Source organism: Pseudorca crassidens, chromosome 3 (genome assembly GCF_039906515.1).
Source record: "Pseudorca crassidens isolate mPseCra1 chromosome 3, mPseCra1.hap1, whole genome shotgun sequence".
NCBI classification, from domain to species: domain Eukaryota; kingdom Metazoa; phylum Chordata; class Mammalia; order Artiodactyla; family Delphinidae; genus Pseudorca; species Pseudorca crassidens.
In genome coordinates, this window is record NC_090298.1 from 30,743,286 (window position 1) to 30,764,102 (window position 20,817).

Here is a 20,817-nt window from a genome sequence, read left to right on the forward strand (position 1 = left end):
CCTTTCTAAAGTTTGGCATGATAAGTATATAATAGTAACATTACCACTTTTCGAAAATGGTTAAATTCATGGCATCTACTTACTTTTTTCCCGAGACATATTGAATATCTTTTAGAAGATTTCCTTTCTAATGTCTTTCCCCTTCCAGTCCATCCCACAAATTACTGCTAGAGTAACATTTCTAAAGTACATTCTGATTCTGTCCCTCCTCAAAAAGACTGTAACATCTAAACCCTACCTACTTTCATGGGCTTACCTACTTTTTCTCCCTATTGAATATCATGCTCTGTCCAGAGCAGACAGAGCTGGAATGCTGTAAAAGGGCTACCAGTTCCTAGTGCTTGTCCCCTGTTCTCCATCCTCTACCTCAGTCCACCTCATCTCTGTTGAAAACCCACTGTGTTCATGAAATACCTCCTAATCCCTCACAAATAATCATTGACCTTTTTCTTGTTTCCATAAAATATAACTTTTATTTCTTTAGGAAAATTCATCTCAAGTTGGTATAATATTAGCATTCATTTCCTTCAACTCCTGTTACAAATATCTTTTACAAAGGTGCAATGTAGTATACCTATCATTTTGCATTCTGTTTTCTTTACATTTACTATCTCTGTACTAACATTGTTCATAATTATACTTAATATGATTTACTCTTCCACTGTGTTCCCCTGTTGTTGGACATTTTGATATTACAATAGATAAAACTGATCTAAACATCTTTCTTCATAGAACCTTTTGTTATACAAATTTCCTTGGAATAAATTTCCAAGGATGGTATAAATGGGTTGAAGGATTTGAACACCATTTGCTGTGTGTTATATATTCTATCTACACTGTTAGCAGAATCTGAGTGTACACATTTCAGCAAATTGCAAGCAGACCTACAGAACTCAGAAGGAAAGCATAGATCATTTTATATCATTTCAAACAGTCTTATGCATAGCAGTTAACTCCTAAAGGCATTGCCATGTAAAGCAAAGTGGAAAACTTGATCTTTTCAATGATGATCATGAGTCAAGAAACTTGTCTTGTTAAAAAAAGATGCATAAAGTGCTTTTTTAGAAAGGTTTACATAAAAAATAATTAAAAGAGTAATTTCTGAGTATCCAAGGTTTTATTGTAACAGGGCTTCAAAAGTGTAGTATTGGCAACTTTTATATCAGACTTAAAAATGTAGATAATTAAGTTCTCTGATACAAGGTAGTGAATATTCTATCACCATAAGGTAGTGAATATTCTATCAACTTAAGGTAGTGAATATTCTGTCAACTTATAATGAGTAGAATCACTTTGATTTGAGTATATTATTTAAATTATAGTTTATTTTTCACTGAACCTGTAGTTTAAGAAACAATGGGCTGGGAATTCCCTGGCGGTCCTGTGGTTAGGGCTCCACGCTTCCGTTGCAGGGGGCATGGGTTCAATCGCTGGTCAGGGAACTAAAATCCCCCAAGCTGCCTGGCATGGCCAAAAAAAAAGAAAAAAAGAAACATTGGGTAGATTAAGTTAGAAGGACCTTTTCAATTTGAATTGATTCCTGTTTTGAGAAACATGGCAACCATAAAGTTTGATTGTGACCTAAGACAAATAAGATGCATGTTGTGACCTAATATGCACATACAAACACATAATAACAACACCTACCTTTACTACAGGCATAACACTAACATCTTCTCTTTCATTTTAAACATATTGCTAGTCAACACCTACAAAACTGATTCCACAACTTGCTTATGGGTCACAATCTGCAACTTGAAAAATTGCTGGCTAAAATTTAAAGGGAGACTTGCCAGTTCTTAGGTTACAGCATTCTTTATATAGTGATTATATAATGATGATTTACATTAGTTTCAGGAGTATTTCTCAAAGACCATCAGGAAGAGAATAGCTTCAAATTTGACCCTGATGACTGCTCCATAGCCACAAATGAATAACTAGTCTTTCTTTTTAAATTAAAAAAAAAAAAAATCCTGAATAAGCTTCTAGCTAATGCTTAGGATTTCTGCCTCTTTACCAAAATTATGACAACTTTAAACATGATTATCTCATTATACATCATTTCTTTTTATCCTGAACCATCACAAAAAAACATACCTTTCAGTTATTTCTTAATCCTTTTCTTCTAGAGGGTGTAGTCTACCTGATCCCCTCTTTCCTTAAATTAAGACCTCCTCTTCAGTTATAAACAGATCCAACCCCCTTATTATCCTGATGACTGTTAACATCTACTGTAGAAGATGTGAATTTCACTCCCCTCATTTTCACTCAACCAAGGAGCCTTAGCACCAAAAAGTAATATCTCCTTTTTCCTAGTTTGCTATTGCTCTTTCCAAATAATTGATAAAATACACGTCAGAGTTCTTTGTCTAAGGTCAGTGTTTTGTGAACTCAAAACTTTTATTCATCAATATTCAATGTCCCTACGTTCACTTTGGATTTTGGCTGTTAGTGCACAGTCTTCCTCTTCACCCCTTGTTCTGCATCAGATTAGGTAACGTTGGGGGTGCCTGTGGAAGGAACATTCAGTGTTCTGGTCTCATAGTTAAACCCCACGTTTTTTCAGCTTCTCTTCACGTTGCCTCCCTTTGTTTCTGCCTCCCAAATGTTAACTTTTTTCAAGGCTGTGTCATCAGCATTTCATACTCTTTGGATGCTCTTCCTATTAGTGGCTTCAAATAAAGAAGTTGACTTGCATTTAGAAACCATTTGCACCAAAAAATACATGTCTTCAAACCATATTAACTTAGGATTCCAAGAGGGGCAGATTGACAACCTGCACTTCTGAACTTTTTTTTTTCTTTTTGACCCTGATTGAAGTAAAAGATCCATTTGTGCTAGGTTATTGGAAGGATTGTCACTGAACTACATTATGCCTACTCAAGGTTTTTTCATGACTTACCAAATTTGGAGGTTTATGTGAGTTTCTTGGTTTGTTTCTGAACATGACTGGCTTCCATTGTCTGAAGCTTCAGTCCTAAAGAGTTCATTGATTGAAGTGATTTATTTTAATCTCAGGGTTTCCGCATTTAAAGAAACAGACAGAACACAATGTTAGTTATCAAATCAGTGACTCTTCGGGACTTTTAAGTCTTTTGATGACTTCTGGTTTTAATAATCTGGTAAATGTGCTAGCTAGTATGAGTGATTTATACTGGAAAACCAAGGTTGCTAAAATGTAGCACATCTAGAATTAAATGTATTCTTTAGCTTTATTAGAGCCAGAAAACAGAGATACACTGTATCTAATGGAATATATATCTACAGAAGTGTGGTGCCAAACAAAATTGTGACTAAATGGCATTATCCCTCAAGCCACTAAGTTAAAATTTTGTGGTATTTCAAACAACCTGATGTAAAGCATAAAGTAGCTGGGACGAGAGAAATGAGGTGAGAAAGATAATCATAAAGTATTAGCAGTCTGAAGGTTTTAAGAACAAATAGCTCAGCAAACAACAATAATCTCTAAAATCATCAACGTATTAAGAGGTAGCCAGTTAAACACTGTATTTGCATTATTTAAAGGACTATTTCCTACCTAATTCAGGGAAAAGAACGTAACCAGATATGTTCTAGGGATCATTTGCAGTACTCACGCTTTTTTCATTTCTCTTGAAGCTGAGTCAGTTATCCAAACTTTCATGTATTAAAGATCCTGAGTGTGAGTATGGGAATGTCAAGCATTTTATTGCTTACCCTTTATAATCAAGGGACCTTGCTGAGTCAATTTATAAAGTGTTTTATGAAAAGGAAGAAATACAGAAAATACATAAAACTGTGGAAGAGATATTTCTATTCAAAATGAGGCAGTCCACTTTTGGAGGACAGTATACTGAGAGACATTAACCATTGCTGGGTTTGTTTTTTTTTTAAGTTGGTCATCTTTAGAAGTGGAACAGTTGGTCTTTGAAATATACTGCCGTAACTTTCAGAGTTGTACAGAGGTTAAAATGATGTGCAGAATAGTAGAGCTCTTAAATCTGATAGTATTATTTTTAATTTAGGGAATAAGAAATGGTAAACTACCATGAATAAACTTTGTTACCTGCTTTATCAGATATAAGACATAAATTTTCTGTATTTGGCTATTGTGCTGATTTTTTTTTTTTAAAAAGAGAACAAAGAGAGCAGAGTCCTTGTTCTTGGGATATAATAAACCATTGTAAGGAGAGTGCAAGTACCCATACATATCTTAACCCTTGATTATTTATTGTATATTTATCTGCAGAATAATTCTATGATATTTTATCAAGTCAGCATATCTTTGTGAATGGAAATTTAAGCAGAACATAACAATTAGGTAAATCTGCTTCTTAAAAAAAAATCTCATGGTGAACTAAAAGCCAAATACTTTGGGTTATCCATATTTATAGACTCCAAAAGGTTATGTTTCATGTAGTACAAAAAAGAATTTCCATTAAAAAAAATTTGGAACTGTCTTCATTTGTATAAAATATAGCAATTCTGAAATTATACAGGAAGTACATCTGTAAGTGAACATAAGTAATTGTGAACCAAAGAGTCAGAAATCATTTATTGACCATCTATATATACATACTTAATATTGTAGGTCATGTGGAAAGGGGAAGATACATACTAGAAGATATGATCCTTCCATCAAAAAACCACATATTTAGTTAGTTAGAGGTGCTCAGAGCATTAAGGACTTCTAAATGAGATGAAGAGTGTGTTTACCTTGGGGGGTTGAAGATACTGACGATCCAAAGCTAAAGTTGATTTTTTACCTCTAATAATATTCTAAAAAGTGGAGCTCACTGATAAGATACAGTTAAATTAAGAAAGACAGAACAAAGAAATGTAACATGATTTGAAAATGACACAGATAAGTTAAACTCAACATGAATATGTCACAATTCCAAGCAATGAAGTCTTTGGAATATTTCTAGTCACGAATGTTACGTCTTTGTTGGGTAAAATTGTTGCTGTGCGTGTCCTTAGAAGAATAGAGGTTAACAGTTACTGAAATAACTCCATGATGTTGAATAAAAGTTTCATGATGAATAAAAAAAGGATTATTCTTCATTTGAGATTAATAATTTATGTTTCATATTCTTATATTATTAGTATTGTATATTCTTGAGGCTTTTAAATTGTCTTAATCAGTACCCATTTATTTTTGGAATTATTTATTTTTATTCTTTATTATCATTTGAATGTTATAGTCTTAATGTTGATTATAGTTACTAATACTTCCTGCTGTAAACCACTAAGGTACTCTTTGCTCCCAGTTCTTAAAATTTAACAGGTAAGACATCATTTTTATACTTCCACTCAAAGATTTGCATGGTTAAGTTTAAATCGTCATCTTTAGGCATCAAGGACAAATTATCCTGAATAAATAACTTTTTCTAGTTCTGCTTTATTTTTAAGCTCTCAACAGGATGTTATGGATTTATTTCTTCATAGCAGCTGTTTGTGTGTTTGTGTATATGTGTGTAGGATTAAATAGTTAATATTATGTTAGTAGTTCTAATTATATTTTGTTGATATATGTTTATCCTGTCTTTACTCTTTCATGGAAAAATATGAATTTATTTCATAACAGGCTTGAATTTACTCTTTTCAGTTATTGACATTTATATATTAAAGTATTGTTTTCCATTTATCTTGCCTTTCATGTTCCTGTTATGTTCAGTTAAATGCATATTTTGGTTTATCTGTTTGAGGAAATTTTCCGTAACAGTAAAGGCATTACCGTGCCTCTCAAATAGACAGTGATGGGTAAAAGCATATAAAACTCTTGTCACAGCCACGGCACAGGGCCACCAGGATGATAGCGGATGAGAAGCAAGTGTTAAGTAGAAGAGAATGAGGTGATAAGTGTCTTCCAACTCTTCTCATCTGTACTGATGGATAGCATTGCTTTCAAACTAACTGCTCCAGACCTCTATAAAACAAATTTGGGTGCTACCAAGAATGTGAGATGTACCCCCGACTACAAATACACCTGATAATGCAAGTGGATCTCTAGTTTCAGAAAGTTTTTAGTCAATGCAGACAAATGAAGGCACTAATTGTAGTAAAAATTGATGATATAACTACCCTCCGTTGCTATGATAATAAGTATGTATTTTAAAAGTTGCTATATGATGATATATGTATTAAAAGCTGCATTATCAGTTTAGGATTAAGACTGTTACAGTTGTAAATATGAACGTGTCTTATTAAAATACAAAAGTGACTTAGAAAACTTACATAAATATTAATATTTCATTGTGCTTAATTTAGTTAAAATTTCCCTTTTATCTTCAGATTTATATTTTTTCTTACCTTTTATTAATAGGTAGTATAGATCAATCAGTGTTAAAAGAATTACCCCCCGAACTCCTGGCAGAAATTGAATCCACCATGCCACTTTGTGAACGTGTGAAAATGAATAAACGCAAGCGTAGCACAGTTAATGAAAAACCAAAATATGCTGAAATCAGTTCAGATGAAGATAATGATAGTGAAGAAGCTTTTGAATGTAAGTATATAACTTTATTATTACTTTAGAATTAAAAAGCAGATTGATATGTTTGTTTCATTTATAATTTTGGGGGGTTAGCAAGAGTACCGTGATCATAATATAATATAGCAAGTTTTTTTCTTTGTACTTAAAAATGTGTGAAAGATGAGATCAGTTGGCACCAAGAAAAAAATTTTTAATGAGTTATAATTAGTGTCAGATAACACAAGTATGCCTCTATATGCATTTAGCAAACATTTATTGAGCTCCTCCTATCTGCTAGGCAGTGAGAATAAAAATATAACAAATAGGATGTGGCCCCTATCTTTGAAGAGCCTTCAGTCTAATGGGGGAAATATGTAAACAATTGTAGTACAGTGAGAAGAGTGCAATGATAATAGTAAATCCAGGGTGCTGTGGGAGCACATTGGATTGGCATCAAAATTATACTGGGGTTCAGAGAACGCTTACTGGAAGAGGTGACACTTGAGTTGAGTCTTGAAGGACACGTAGGAGATAGCCAGATGAAGAAATATTTTAAACCATACTATCACTAAATTATGAATGGATTAGCCACATTGCCAATTATCTGTGTGGTTTGGACCTGGCTTCTCCTTTTTGCCCAGCTGTGTCCTGGAATTCCTCCCTTGTTTCACTGTTTTCCAGAGCTGGCTTCTTCACTACACAGCTACCTCTCTACAACACTGTGATCACCTGTCTTTGCACTAGACTTGCTATACCTCGCCTGTCTTCCTACTGGTCCACTGAAAAAGTTCTTCTCTTTTATCCCTATCTTCCTTCTACTGGAGCAAGAGAATTGAGCCTAGCCAAGAGGGGTCAGCAACCTTGTTTGACTTAAACGGCATTCAGTGGAAACAGACTATGGGAGATCTTCACTTGTGTGCCAACTGACTTAGTCATTATGACCAAAAGAAGTGGGAAGACTACCAGTGTGTTCTACCTTTTCCACCTAGTGTCCGTAGATTGAGGTGTGACAAGCAAGGGCAGGAAGGACAGATGCATGCTGCCATTTTAAAATGTATATCGCTGATGGAAGCCCTTCACCTCCAGAGTTTTTAATCTATGTTCGTTTACTCTGATCTTCTCAAAATTGTGAGCTCTTGAGCTATGAGCAGTAGATTATGAATACTGAACAAGTCTGAACAAAGTTTTAAAATTGAAATAAAATATGGCAAAATTAATCTGACATTTAATTATATGTATAAGTGTTATAATTTGTATTATCATGAGATGTATTTACATGCAGTATATTTCAATGGCTAAAGCTAATATTTTTATTATAATCAAACATTTTGTTCATACGGGAACATATGATCTGGAAAGAGAGAAGAGTAAGGAGATCTGGTGTCCTAGAAACTCACTCCCCTTTGTATACATGCCTCTGCTTCACTTTCCTTCCTTTCCCCTGATACCTCACCCATTTCTAAAAGGAATAACTAAAAAGGAGTTCCTTAATTGCAGACTGATTTCAAATCACACTTCAACTCCAGTTAATTGAGAGTGGCTGCCTGCATTGCTAAGCTGATGAGAATTTTGTAGCTACCTCACAGTTAAGTAAAAAGGGTAGCATAATCAGAAAAGCCCACCAAATGTAAAATAGAGGAGAGAGCCACACATGCCTCATGTTTGTCCTCATTGCAACTTCTGTTCTTTGCTTTCTATGATGAGAGATATTGTCTCATCTTACGGGAGCACATAATTACATCTTAAAAGCCATGGATCTATGCCCCAAAATATTGAAAGCTAATATTAGTTAAGGAACCTTAGCTTCAGCCCCTGCTAGGAAAAAGGGAAGTTTCTCTGGGTTTTTCAAGAGACCTTAGAATATAGTTCCCTGGTTTGGGGGGGTTTATTTCTGTACAAGTAACTATAGAAAAGTTGACTCTGAGGCCACTGAAATGAGTGATGAAAGAAGCTGACATAAACAACCAAATAGCCATTATACCACACCAAAAATAATGTAATAAAAATAGAGTACAATACAAAATGTAAAAATATTATGAGAACATAGTAGCAAGCATTATCCTGATTTGAGAGAGAGAGACCTTTTTGAAACAAAATTTTATTGCAGTTTAATCAAACTGGTTTCCTAAAAATCTAAAACTACGGAAATAGTTTTGTTGAAAGATAGGGGGAACTATTGAGGGTTAACTTTGAAAGTTCGGCCACAAAGATTTGGATAGTCATAGCACAATTACAAAGTCTCTGGGTTGCTGGGGAAGGAGGAGGGGAGATAGAAGAAGCTAAAGAGACATACAGGTGAAATTTGGAAAGGGTTAGGGTGGAAAACACCTAAGTCATATTTTACATACCTCTCTGTTGAATTCTTCCCCTGCTTCTTCCAGGGTAACAAGACATATAGAGAATGAACAGACGAGTCATAATGAATTGGGATCCTGATAGAACCTTATTGCAGCATACAGTATATCATAGAAGTTGTGTTTCTTTTTTTCCTTAATTTGCCATTCCTTTTTTTTCAAATTGCTTAGTTTAATGAATGTGAAAAAAAAATCTCCAAGACCTATAAAAATTACCACCGATACAGCATATTGTATGTACTTGCTAACCATAAGGTTTTTCAAGCATTTTCTACTCATAGAATTAAAGGATTGAAATAAATTTCTTATGAAATTAATTAAAATTCAAAAAGACTAACTAGGTCATATTTGAGGTCATAGAATACTACTTTCTGAACAAGTTTGCTTGTTAGTTGTTATTCCTCAAAGTAGGTATTTCGGTACTTGTTGAAAAAACGTTTAGTGAATGCTATACATAAACGACCTGTTTCTCTGACACATGCATACACACCTACTTTTATTAGTATATGAGACAACCCCTCACTAAGAGAATGTTCCAGGGCGCACTAATCATAAAAGGGGGGAAATCCTGCCTCTCCTTCATATATTTCATAGTCAAATTTTTGCCTAATTATGAAGAAAATCACTGAAGATTTAAATACATCCGTTTACATTCGTCCTCTTGCTATGCCAAACCTATGACCACAAAGAAGAGGAAACAAAATTATCTTTGCCATGCTGTCAGTAGATTCTTGAATAGGAATAACTAGGGCAGCATATAAAGGTAAGATTAGCCAAGGTATAGACATTGATTACCCACACAGAAGGACATCGGCATAAGCATAGAGTGCATGGGCCAAAGGTTGGCATCCTTAAATCTTAAGCCAAGTAGGGGACTAGGGACTCAAACAAGAGTTTTGTCTTAAATACTTGGGTATTTGTCATAGTTAAGGATTCAGAATAGAAGCGAGTCACAAGAAAGCAAGGGAGTCAGATTCAGATTAACAGACTAGAAAGTAATTCACTGTCAGCAACAAGTGGTCACTCCAACAACCAGTGTATGATCCCAAGATGTAGAACATATCAGTTCTCTATCCTGGTTTTAACGTGGTAGTGCTTATACTCTAGAGCAGGTATAGTAAATATTTTTCACTTGTATTCCCTCCAGTTCTCACTGGACAGGCATTTCTAATCAGTCTTTCTCGCTGAAATATAGTGCTTTGTCTCAGGGCTCAGAATTATTCTCAACATTATGCTTTAGGCAGCTACTACCAGTTGATCAGAGTTGATGTGTCAGATGAGATCTGTTTGCCAGTTCTGCCTAGAGGCTCCTGTCAGTACTGATGATTTTAGCAGAATGCTTATACCTCTGGAAGAATGGGGAAGGGATTGAAGGTAACATACATAAATATGCTTACCTAGCATGCATAAGCTCACAAGTTGTCTCCTTGGGTTTAAGCAAGTATATTGTTGGAGAACTGAATTCAGTATGTGAGTATTTACAACTATACAGGTTTATTCTGTCTTTGTAGTTTGCAATGTTAGGTTATCAGAGTTTGTTGAATTTATAGCTGAGTTGTGGGCTTAACTTGGCTGTTAATTGACAGTATGCGTGGTTACCCACATTCTGTAACACTTTCTCAAAAGTTTACTTTTCCTCCAAACCCCACTCCCCATTAACAATCCAAATGCTTAAAGGTGTTTCTGGTTTTTATCCAAACTCTAGATAAAGTTTGTTTTGTATGTCTTAATTAACCCTGAAGTTTAGATATTATCTTTACTGACTCACTGAATACCTCTTTGAAATGAGCACTGTGGTTTAATTCCCAGAACATTCCTATCTACATTTATTAGCAAACCCATTTCATGTAAAATTTTCTAAATCTAGATAAATGCTAAAATAAGTGATACCATTTCTGTACCACAATTTATATTTCTGCTTAAACAGAATGATTCAGAATTTCCTAGACCCCCACAATGAAGATTTTTTCTTCCATGTAATTCATTTTAAAGTACAAGTTTTAATAGTCTTTTAAATGAGGTAAATTATTTGTCATGGGGATTTGCTTCTAGCCTCTAGGAAACGACATAAAAAAGATGATGATAAAGCTTGGGAATATGAAGAGCGTGACAGAAGAAGCTCTGGGGATCATAGGAGAAGTGGCCATTCTCATGAAGGAAGAAGGAGTTCAGGTGGTCGTTATCGAAACCGAAGCCCGTCAGATTCTGACATGGAAGATTATTCTCCTCCTCCCAGCCTTAGTGAGGGTAATTCATCAGTGTCAACGGATTTCTTACATAAGCTGATTTTAAATTTAGGGCTTTAACTTTGAAGAATTTTTATACCTTTTTTATGGACTAATAACTAATTTTTAATCAAGACAAAAGTTTGGATTGGCAGTGATTATTGTTAAAGTATTTAATGTTCAGGAAGAAAGTGAAACAAATACATATATTTTAAGTTGTAATTACTGCATTTCAGTATTTCTTTTTGTTCATTTTAGTTGCTAGAAAAATGAAGAAAAAAGAAAAACAGAAGAAGCGGAAAGCTTATGAACCAAAATTAACACCTGAAGGTAACATTTTAGTTTGTCTTTATTCATAGTCTTCAACTTCAGTTTTCTACTTGGAATGTGGATAATAAGTTTTGGGGTTTTTTCCCTCTGTTCCAGAAATGATGGATTCTTCAACTTTTAAGAGATTCACAGCCTCAATAGAGAATATTTTGGATAATTTAGAAGATATGGATTTTACTGCATTTGGTAAAATCATTTTAAAATATATTTGTTTACCTCTAAATATAAACTGAATTTAAGATATATTTATTTACCTATGTGTTAAGCTTTCTGCCAGTTACTCTAGTGGATACAGAGTACAGAGGCATGGTCTGTGCTCTTAAGAAACTTGAAACCTAGCTGTGGAGTCAAGTCTAGTCTGTGTTATCAAGTAACTGAAAACTTTGGTATAAAAATCAAGTATTAAATTAGTTAAGTGTTGATAGTGTTTTTTTAAGAGTCCTGAGAGTGCAGCTACCACAGTAGGTTAGAGTAATTAGTAAAGCCTTTATGCAGATGAAACTTGAATGGGCCCTAGATAAGACGGGTACTAATATGAGTAAAGATGTAGAAATAGGAACATATTTAATTTATTCTAAAAGCCAGTATTTATTAAATAATTGCTGTTTGTCAGTAGTATGTTAAGTGCAAGAGGTGCAGAGATAAATACCCCAACCTCTGGCTTTAAGTAATACAGAATCTAATATGGAAAACAAAATAGAAAAGCAATCAATACAGTAGGATTAATGTAATATTACATTTACGGTAGTATGTAAAGGTCATATCTATAGATCTAAAGGTGTTAGGCTTATAAAAAAACACTGCTTACAGTGTTTAGAGCTACTCTCAACAATTTTATGCCACTTTCAGTAGATACAAACACTAATTTATACAACAGCTAGATGGCGTACAATAATTCTGATATTAGTACATCTATTTGAAAATGCATTAAAAGGTATATTACCCTTTATTTTAAAAGTATTTGTTTTTGTGACAGTTACTTGCCTAAGTATCATTAATGCATTTCCCCATTATTTGAAGTATCTATCTCATCATTTCTAAAACTTTCCAATTCTGTGCTGGGAAACTGTCTTCCATGTCATTTAAGATCCCAACAGGAAGTCATATGGCACTCTCAAATTAGGATAATTTGAGAAGGAGTTATTTACAAAGAGACTGATTACAAAGATTGGGGCAGAATACAGCCAAAACCCAGACTTCGAACTTTTACCATCCCTACACCCAAAGGAACAAGGGTAAAGTGAAATCAACAGAACTCAGTCAATAGGAAAAGGAAAAAAAGTTGTAGAATAGGTTGCCGTGAAAAAAGAAGTAATCTTTTGGTCAGAGGACATAAGCAGCTTGAGCAGACCTTGCAAGGAAGGAGTCAGGGATATAAATACCCTGACCTCACTCTCCTCCTCTTTGATCTTCTGACAGGGCAACCCACTGGCTGAACCCAAACAGAAGCCAGAGGGCATGGGAGACTGTTGATGTAGTCCATACAGGTCAGCCTCCTGGGGCAGAGAGTTTGGTTGAGAAGGGTCATAAAGTAGTAAAGATAAGATATCTCATCTTCCCATCTTAGTCAGAGCTCTAATTTTAACCTCTGTCCCCTTTCATTCAGGGTTTGCTTGAGGTTTACAGAGGCGTCCTAGGATGTTATTTTAGTTTGTTTATATCTGTTTGTATATCCAGAAATTATTAAGAAATAAAGCTTACTATTTTGAGCTGTTTCTTTTACCTAAACTGTGTATGTTTGGATTGGTTTTTCAGGTGATGATGATGAAATTCCTCAGGAACTGCTGTTAGGAAAACATCAACTTAACGAACTTGGCAGTGAATCTGCTAAAATTAAAGCAATGGGTATAATGGATAAGGTATCTACTAAAGTAAAATTTATAACTTTACTTAATTGAAATTAAAGTTTTAAAGGTAAATTGCAAAGTTTACATAAAGTAATGATGAAAAGAAAATTCACGGTTGCCTTCTGAGAGTGTAACAGAATTATTATTTATTTTTTTAAAATATATTTATTTATTGTATTTATTTATTTTTGGCTGCATTGGGTCTTCCTTGTGGTGCACAGGCTTCTCATTGCACTGGCTTCTCTTGTTGAGGAGCGCGGGCTCTAGGCGCGTGGGCTTCAGTAGTTGTGGCTCTCGAGCTCTAGAGCGCAGGCTCAGTAGTTGTGGCACACAGCTTAGTTGCTCCACAGCATGTGGGGTCTTCCCAGACCAGAGATCGAACCTGTGTCCCCTGCATTGGCAGGCGGATTCTTAACCACTGTGCCACCAGGGAAGTTCCCAGAATTATTTCATAGAAAAAAGAAAAAAAAAAAAAAAAAACAGGGCTTCCCTGGTGGCGCAGTGGTTGAGAATCCGCCTGCCGATGCAGGGGACACGGGTTCATGCCCCGGTCCGGGAAGATCCCACATGCCGTGGAGCAGCTGGGTTCGTGACCCATGGCTGCTGAGCCTGTGTGTCCGGAGCCTGTGCTCCGCAACGGGAGAGGCCACAACAGTGAGAGGCCCGCGTACCACCAAAAAAAAAAAAAAAAAAAAAAAAACAAAGCTTGAATCCAAGAAATATTCTGCAATCTTCTAAAGAAAATCATTTTTGCATTGAAAGAGGCACAGTCCTGGATTTTTGTCACTGTTTGTTTTTTCATTGTCTCACATATTTAGATTATTTAAATGCAGAAATACACTAAATTTTTCTTTGACATTTCCTTTAGCCATTTACATTGGTGAAAGAATAAAGCCACGGTTTTAACACATTAATTGTTGGGGTTTTTTTTAGTTTATTTATTGAAGTATAGTTGATTTACAATGTGTTAATTTCTGCTGTACAGCAAAGTGATTCAGTTATACATCTATATATATTCTTTTTCAGATTCTTTTCCATTATAGTTTATCACAGGATATTGAATATAGTTCCGTGTGCTATATACCTTGTTGTTTATCCATCCTATATATAATAGCTTGCATCTGCTAATCCCAAACTCCCAGTCCTTCCCTTCCCCACTCCCCCACCCCCTTGGCAACCACAAGTCTGTTCTCTATGTCTGTTAACACATTAATTGTTAATAAGTACAGAACCTCATTGCTGTAGGCTTTATAATGACTTTCGTGAGTTGTCTTTCCTCTGAGCTCTCTGTTGCTGAGTAGTCTCATTACACTAATGGAATAGCAGAATATTTTTTCATTAATAATAACTTTAAACAATAGTGACAGCATCAAGGGCTAGCTTCCCATAATCTTTATGAGCTACCAGTCACCCCCTAAACCACTGCATGATTGCTATGCAAATATAATTTCAAGACAAATCCTCTCTCCTCATCTTCTAATCAGTCTCCTCTTATACACAATTATCTACTCTTAAGTCTTAAGTTTCTTAGTCTATAATGTAGAGATAATGATTTGTTCTCCAGGAATAGTAAAAGAATTAATAGAAGACTATATTTACCTGAAGAATTTATCCTCTCAACAAATTAAACTTATTTATTGAGTTTTAAAGTAGACTGGGAAATATTTTAATGTTTTTTTCCAAAGTTAAGATATAATCACTTACTCATTTTGTATTCATTTATATTAGTTTCAGGTGTACAAGGTAACAATTCAATATTTGTATGTATTGCAAAATGATACAACGGTAAATCTAGTTAACATCGTCACCACACATAGTTACAGATTTTTTCTTATGATGAGACCTTTAAGTTGTATTCTCTTAGCAACTTGCAAATATAAACTGCAGTATTATTACCTATAGTCACTGTGCTGTACATCATATTCCCAGGACGTACTTATCTCATAACTGGAAATTTGTACCTTTTGACCACCTTCACCAACTTCACCCACCCCCACTTCCCACCTTTAGCAACCACCAATGTGTTCTTTATATCTATGAATTCTTTTTTTTTAGATTCCACATATAGGTGAGATCATAATGGCATTTATCTTTCTCTGTCTGACTTCTCTTAGCATAATGCCATCAAGTTCCATCCATGTTGTTGCAAATGGCAAGATTTCCTTCTTTTTCATGGCTGTATACACACACACACAGACACAGACACACACAGACACACACACACACACACACACACACACACACCCCACATTTTCTTTATCCATTCATCTACCAGTGGAGTGGACACTTTGGTTGCTTCCATGTCTTAGCTATTGTAAATAATGCTCTACTGAACATGGGGGTGCATATAGCTTATGAATTAGTGTTTTTGTTTTCTTCAGATATGTACCCAGAAGTGGAATTGTTTGATTATATGGTAGTTCTATTTTTATTTTTTTGCGGAGCCTCCATACCGGTTTTCCATAGTGGCAGCACCAATTTACATTCCTACCAACAGTGCACAAAGGTTCCTTGAGTTTGGTTTTTAAAGCTATACAGACATATCACATAATTAACCAAGAATTAATGTACTATTAGTTCACATTGCTATTACTGTGTGCAATGAGGAATATGTTGATTTCTTTTGTATACAGGAATATGGCTTCAGTTTTCTGAAGTGCCAATGCCAATCTTAGGTTTTATTTCATAAGTTCTATAGTTACATGTAGCTAATATTTCTATTTCAAAAGGTGAATTTGCTGAATATTTTCAAAGCATGGACAGTTTACCAAAAGTCTCAGTAGTTTAATCTGTTGTGAAATTATCTAAAGCAATATTTGGAGGAAATTTTTTCTGTAAGCCAGCATACGAATAATCAAAATGTACTTAATGTCAGGTTATTCTGTTGATGCTCCCATTTGACTCTTCTGGCTGATTCCAGTAAGTGTCCTAGCTGCATGATAAGAGTCTAAAAGGAGACCTATTCAGTCAAGGGAATGAGTAACAGTTGCTTCCTCGCAGAACCTCTAAATCAACTATTAAGTTTTTAAATATAGGAAACATTATTTGTAAGAAATGAAACATATTTTAAAAATAAGAAAAATTTCTACCAAATAAAGCAGTGTTATCACATTTGTAACTTTTATCATTCTCAGATTCAGGCTTCTGTTATTCAAAATATTACCTGGGATTTTAAGACACCCGCTAAATAACATTGTAGTGTGGAAACCATGTTATAATTAATTCAACAGATGAAATGTTTAGAGAGTGTGTGTTTGTGCCTGTGTGTTCATATGCATGTTCAGTGTCACTTTCATGAGAGCAAGGGGCCAGACATCAGAACAAATTCAGTCTTAAGTAGCTATGTGGTAAGATTTGAGTTAGTAACATACATATGTGCCCATTCTGTGTTTGCTATCTGTCTTTCAAAAACAAGTAATTAATTTCTCTACATAATCAGATTTTAGTAGAGGATCTAAGTAGGAAAGTTTTATGTTTCCACTCTTTAAGAGGGTGTTAATGCTGTATATTCCATTGGCCAAAGGGAATAATTGTACAGAATAGTTCTTGAATAATTTATTACATTTACCAATGATTGATGAAAGAATTTATGCTTCAATTTTAGCTTTCCACTGACAAAACTGTGAAAGTCCTAAATATCTTGGAGAAGAATATTCAAGATGGGTCAAAGCTCTCCACTTTGTTAAATCATGTAAGTTTAAGATCCATGTTGTTAATTTTACCCTTTCTATTGTTAAGATGTAACATTTTTCATATGGAACTTTGATTTATAGGGAAAATTCCAAATTTCATTAATTTGAGCTTGTTACCACATTTACTAGTTCACATTTAGCCTTGCAGTTAGAATTGGATTTTTAGCTGTTTAAAATTAATGTTACACATTATCAATTCACAGATTTGATATAAATAAGAATAGTAACAGATGTAAATTCATTCAATTCAAAAGACCATTCTTTAATCTTACATTATGCTCTTCCTTTTGTAAGTGGATGAGTGTTTAAAATGTCTTTTCATTTATAAAATGTTAGTAGGTAGTAATTCTTTTCCTTGAACTTCCCTGGAGAAATAAATAGTTGGAAACCTTATGGTGATTTCCTAATGTATCCTAAAATGTTAATCCTTATGTATTGTTTTTATATGTAGCTCAAATGGTTGTTGAAAGGATATTAAATAAATTAATTCATGTAACCTGCTTAACAATGTCTGGCACATTATAAGTTCTCAATAAATGTTAACTGCAACTGTCGTTACATTTTAGTGTGTTTTATCAAAAGCAGTGGCAACGTGGTATAATGATTTATGAACTGGGATCTACCTTCCTAGCATTATAGCAGACTTTCAAAATCATATGTGCATTTGAATTGATCTTGGTGTCTAACATTAATGAATTCAAACACTAATTCTTATTGGAATTTAATGTAAGAGATGAGGATCTGGGAATGTTTTGAGTTAATGAAATTTCTTTATTTTTAAATGACTGATTACAAAAGTAGTGTATTATAGAAAATTTTCAAAACACAAAAAACAGAAAGGTTCCATTTTCATCCAGCAGCAACCACTGTTAACAGTTTTGGTAGATAATACTTCCATTCTCATATGTACATATGTACTATATGTATTTAGCACGTGCACTGGATTATATCTCGTGAGGGAAATGTTCTTGATGTTTGCAGAAGCCACAGGAGTGCTAAGTGATCTACATGGAATTTAAAAATGTAGAGAAATAATGTCAGGTGGTATTTCTATGCTTTATTAAATATATCCATATTTTTCCAATGCCCTTTTTAAATTAGTTTTTGAATCATAGAAACTAAGGGATTAGAGGACCTATAGTGGCAATATACTACATTTTTAGTCTACACGTTTTATTTAAAACACTTTGGCAAGAAATTGTGGTAAATATCAAGAATCTACAGTTCTGGAGAACTGGCTGAGTCAGTTTTAATGAAATTATTTTCATTCCTGAAAACCTTAGCACTATTTAGTGTGTTGCATTTAAGCCTTAATGTTTGATATGAGTGATGAGCCTCCTAAACTGACTCTTCGAAACAGCAATTTCAATATCAAAGAAAAGTTACTTTATTTTTTTAAGAGGTATGTAAGTAGTAAAATGAAAGAGATAGAGTTTTTAGGCATGAGTGATTTAGAAAGCCCTTCTGTGTTTTACAAATATTATATTTTATTTATTCCTTTTCCCAATGTTATAAGGTTTTTGAATAGCATGCATACACAAGTATTCCTAGAACATAAAGTTGATATTTCATAACTAAGGATGTGATAGAAGAATTTTCACTTTAAAAGTAAGATTTAAAGCACTTTTTCCCAATTGTAATGCAGGTTGCTGATGTGTAAGTTAAAATATAGTCTGTCAGTTGTTGAATAATCTATTTTAGAAAATAAATTATGTTTTCAGTAGTCTACATAATCACCACTTTTTAGTCTCAGTTTCAAAAATACAGTATTGTTGAAAAACAGTTATTAGGAGTGATTTGAGTCGATAACATTTTACTACTTTTAAATAAGGGTCTATCCTTTGTTGTTAATTTTTATTTGCTCTCACAAGAGCAAGCAGAACTAAAAAGCTTTAATATTATCATAATGTTTTTAACCCCAAACACAAAATGATTTATGTATAATTATGATCTTTAACTAAAATCGTAGATTTGAATAAATTACACAAAAGATAAACATAACTATAAGTTTGTGATTGGAATGTCATTTAGTGGTGAAATTAGGAGATAAGAGTACATTATGTTTGAAAACATTGAAACAAATCATACTTAATGTAATATAAGTATTTGTACTTCATTCCTGATATTCTTTAAATATACATACACACACCATAACTCTCACCAAGTTTTCAACCGTGAAAATCAAATATATTATAATTTTTTAAAAATATTTAACCTATAAATGTGTTTATTTCCATTTCATTAACAATGTACTGTTTTATAGAATAATGATACTGAAGAAGAAGAAAGGTTATGGAGAGACCTTATTATGGAGAGAGTGACAAAATCAGCAGATGCCTGTCTTACAACTATCAACATTATGACATCCCCTAACATGCCAAAAGCTGTATATATTGAGGATGTAATCGAAAGAGTTATACAGTACACTAAATTTCATTTGCAGAATACACTTTATCCTCAGTATGATCCTGTTTACAGATTAGATCCTCATGGAGGTTAGTTTGCCCTTTTATACTGATAGTTTTTTAGTATAATATCAAAATTACCTGTTATATAATTTTACCACGTCGGATGGGTCAGAATGCAGTGACTTAAAATGGCACCGAAATTGTTTGATTATATAAATTGTAATAAACACTGGCTTACATTTGACTAGAATATAGAACTTGTTTTAATCCAGTACTTGTTCAGTAATAATTTCTTTAGCAACTATTTACATATAATAAGAAGTAATTTCTACTGGTCTGAGATTTTCCTAGGTAATAGTAGCTTCTGGTTCCATTTATCACTTCCCCCAAATTTTACCCAAAATACTATCTACAAAATGGATTGATTAAAGATATATAATTCTTTCTCTTATTTATAATCTTTATAAATGAGTCATGTATGTTAACATGTATACATTTAAAGAGGAGGGCAAACTTGGATCACGAATACCTACCATTAATTACCTGTTGTTTAATTATTGCAAGTTGATTTCAAGGGAAATATAATCTTAATATCCTGCTCCAGTCAGTGGAAAAAAATAGAAATAAAGTAATCCTTAAGATACAAGAATTTAATAGCCACTGAAATGTACCATGAATTATCTGTTATAAGAATGTTGACTTTCTAACTGAATATTCCCTAAAGAATAATTTTCTCTTTTAATAAATAAACAGCTTTATTTGCCAGGTTGTATTTTTATATAGGGGGGGAAAAAGGTGTGTTCTTTTAATTCAGAAAGCGGTTTTATTATTTTTTAATAAACATTATTAAAAGTTGATATATTCCTTGTTTTGATTTTTTTTTCATTTTAGGAGGCTTGTTAAGTTCAAAGGCAAAACGGGCTAAATGTTCTACCCATAAGCAAAGAGTAATAGTAATGCTTTATAATAAAGTTTGTGACATTGTTAGCAGCTTATCAGAACTACTAGAAATACAGCTTCTTACAGACACAACAATTCTTCAGGTAAGTTTTTTTCAAGCATTTTCCATATTTCTAGACCAAAAAAATAAAGGAGAATAAGGGACCTAATTGAGTTCAGTATAACCTCGCTCACTCAATAATACCAGCACTATGTTAATTTTTTCCATTCAGAGTATTTTATATCTAAATGGAAGAAATAAGAGCCTAGGGAAGTTTTAAAAAGAAACGTTTGGGGCAGAAGACAGGTGAATGTAGTATAAATTCTAAACTGTAAATTATTTGAAAGATAAATGATCATTTCCTTTAAAATATGTGAGGATACTTCTTCCAGAACAGTGAACTTTTTTTGTTTTTTACATTCCTGTGACATTTATCAATCCAGAAGTTAGAAATCAGAGGAATGGCAGCTGTGAAGGAAGGTCTGTGCTAATTTGCTTGAGGGTGAAAGGGAACAAAAGGAAAAACTAGGTGCTGATTGATGAGGGAAAAGAAAATGCTCTCGTTGT

General features: G+C 33.7%; 1 protein-coding gene across 2 annotated transcripts in view; it reads left to right on the plus strand.

Moving 5' to 3' along the window:
- The window catches only part of NIPBL (NIPBL cohesin loading factor), a 192,509-nt gene that overhangs the window by 113,498 nt on the left and 58,194 nt on the right, over window positions 1–20,817 (plus strand). For both annotated transcript variants that reach the window (XM_067730541.1, XM_067730540.1), the window contains exons 11-18: window positions 6,305–6,487; window positions 10,861–11,055; window positions 11,292–11,363; window positions 11,460–11,549; window positions 13,119–13,222; window positions 16,815–16,901; window positions 19,166–19,397; window positions 20,202–20,353. In XM_067730541.1, coding sequence (XP_067586642.1) covers window positions 6,305–6,487; window positions 10,861–11,055; window positions 11,292–11,363; window positions 11,460–11,549; window positions 13,119–13,222; window positions 16,815–16,901; window positions 19,166–19,397; window positions 20,202–20,353 — 1,115 coding nt within the window. The remainder of the gene's footprint in view (window positions 1–6,304; window positions 6,488–10,860; window positions 11,056–11,291; window positions 11,364–11,459; window positions 11,550–13,118; window positions 13,223–16,814; window positions 16,902–19,165; window positions 19,398–20,201; window positions 20,354–20,817) is intronic.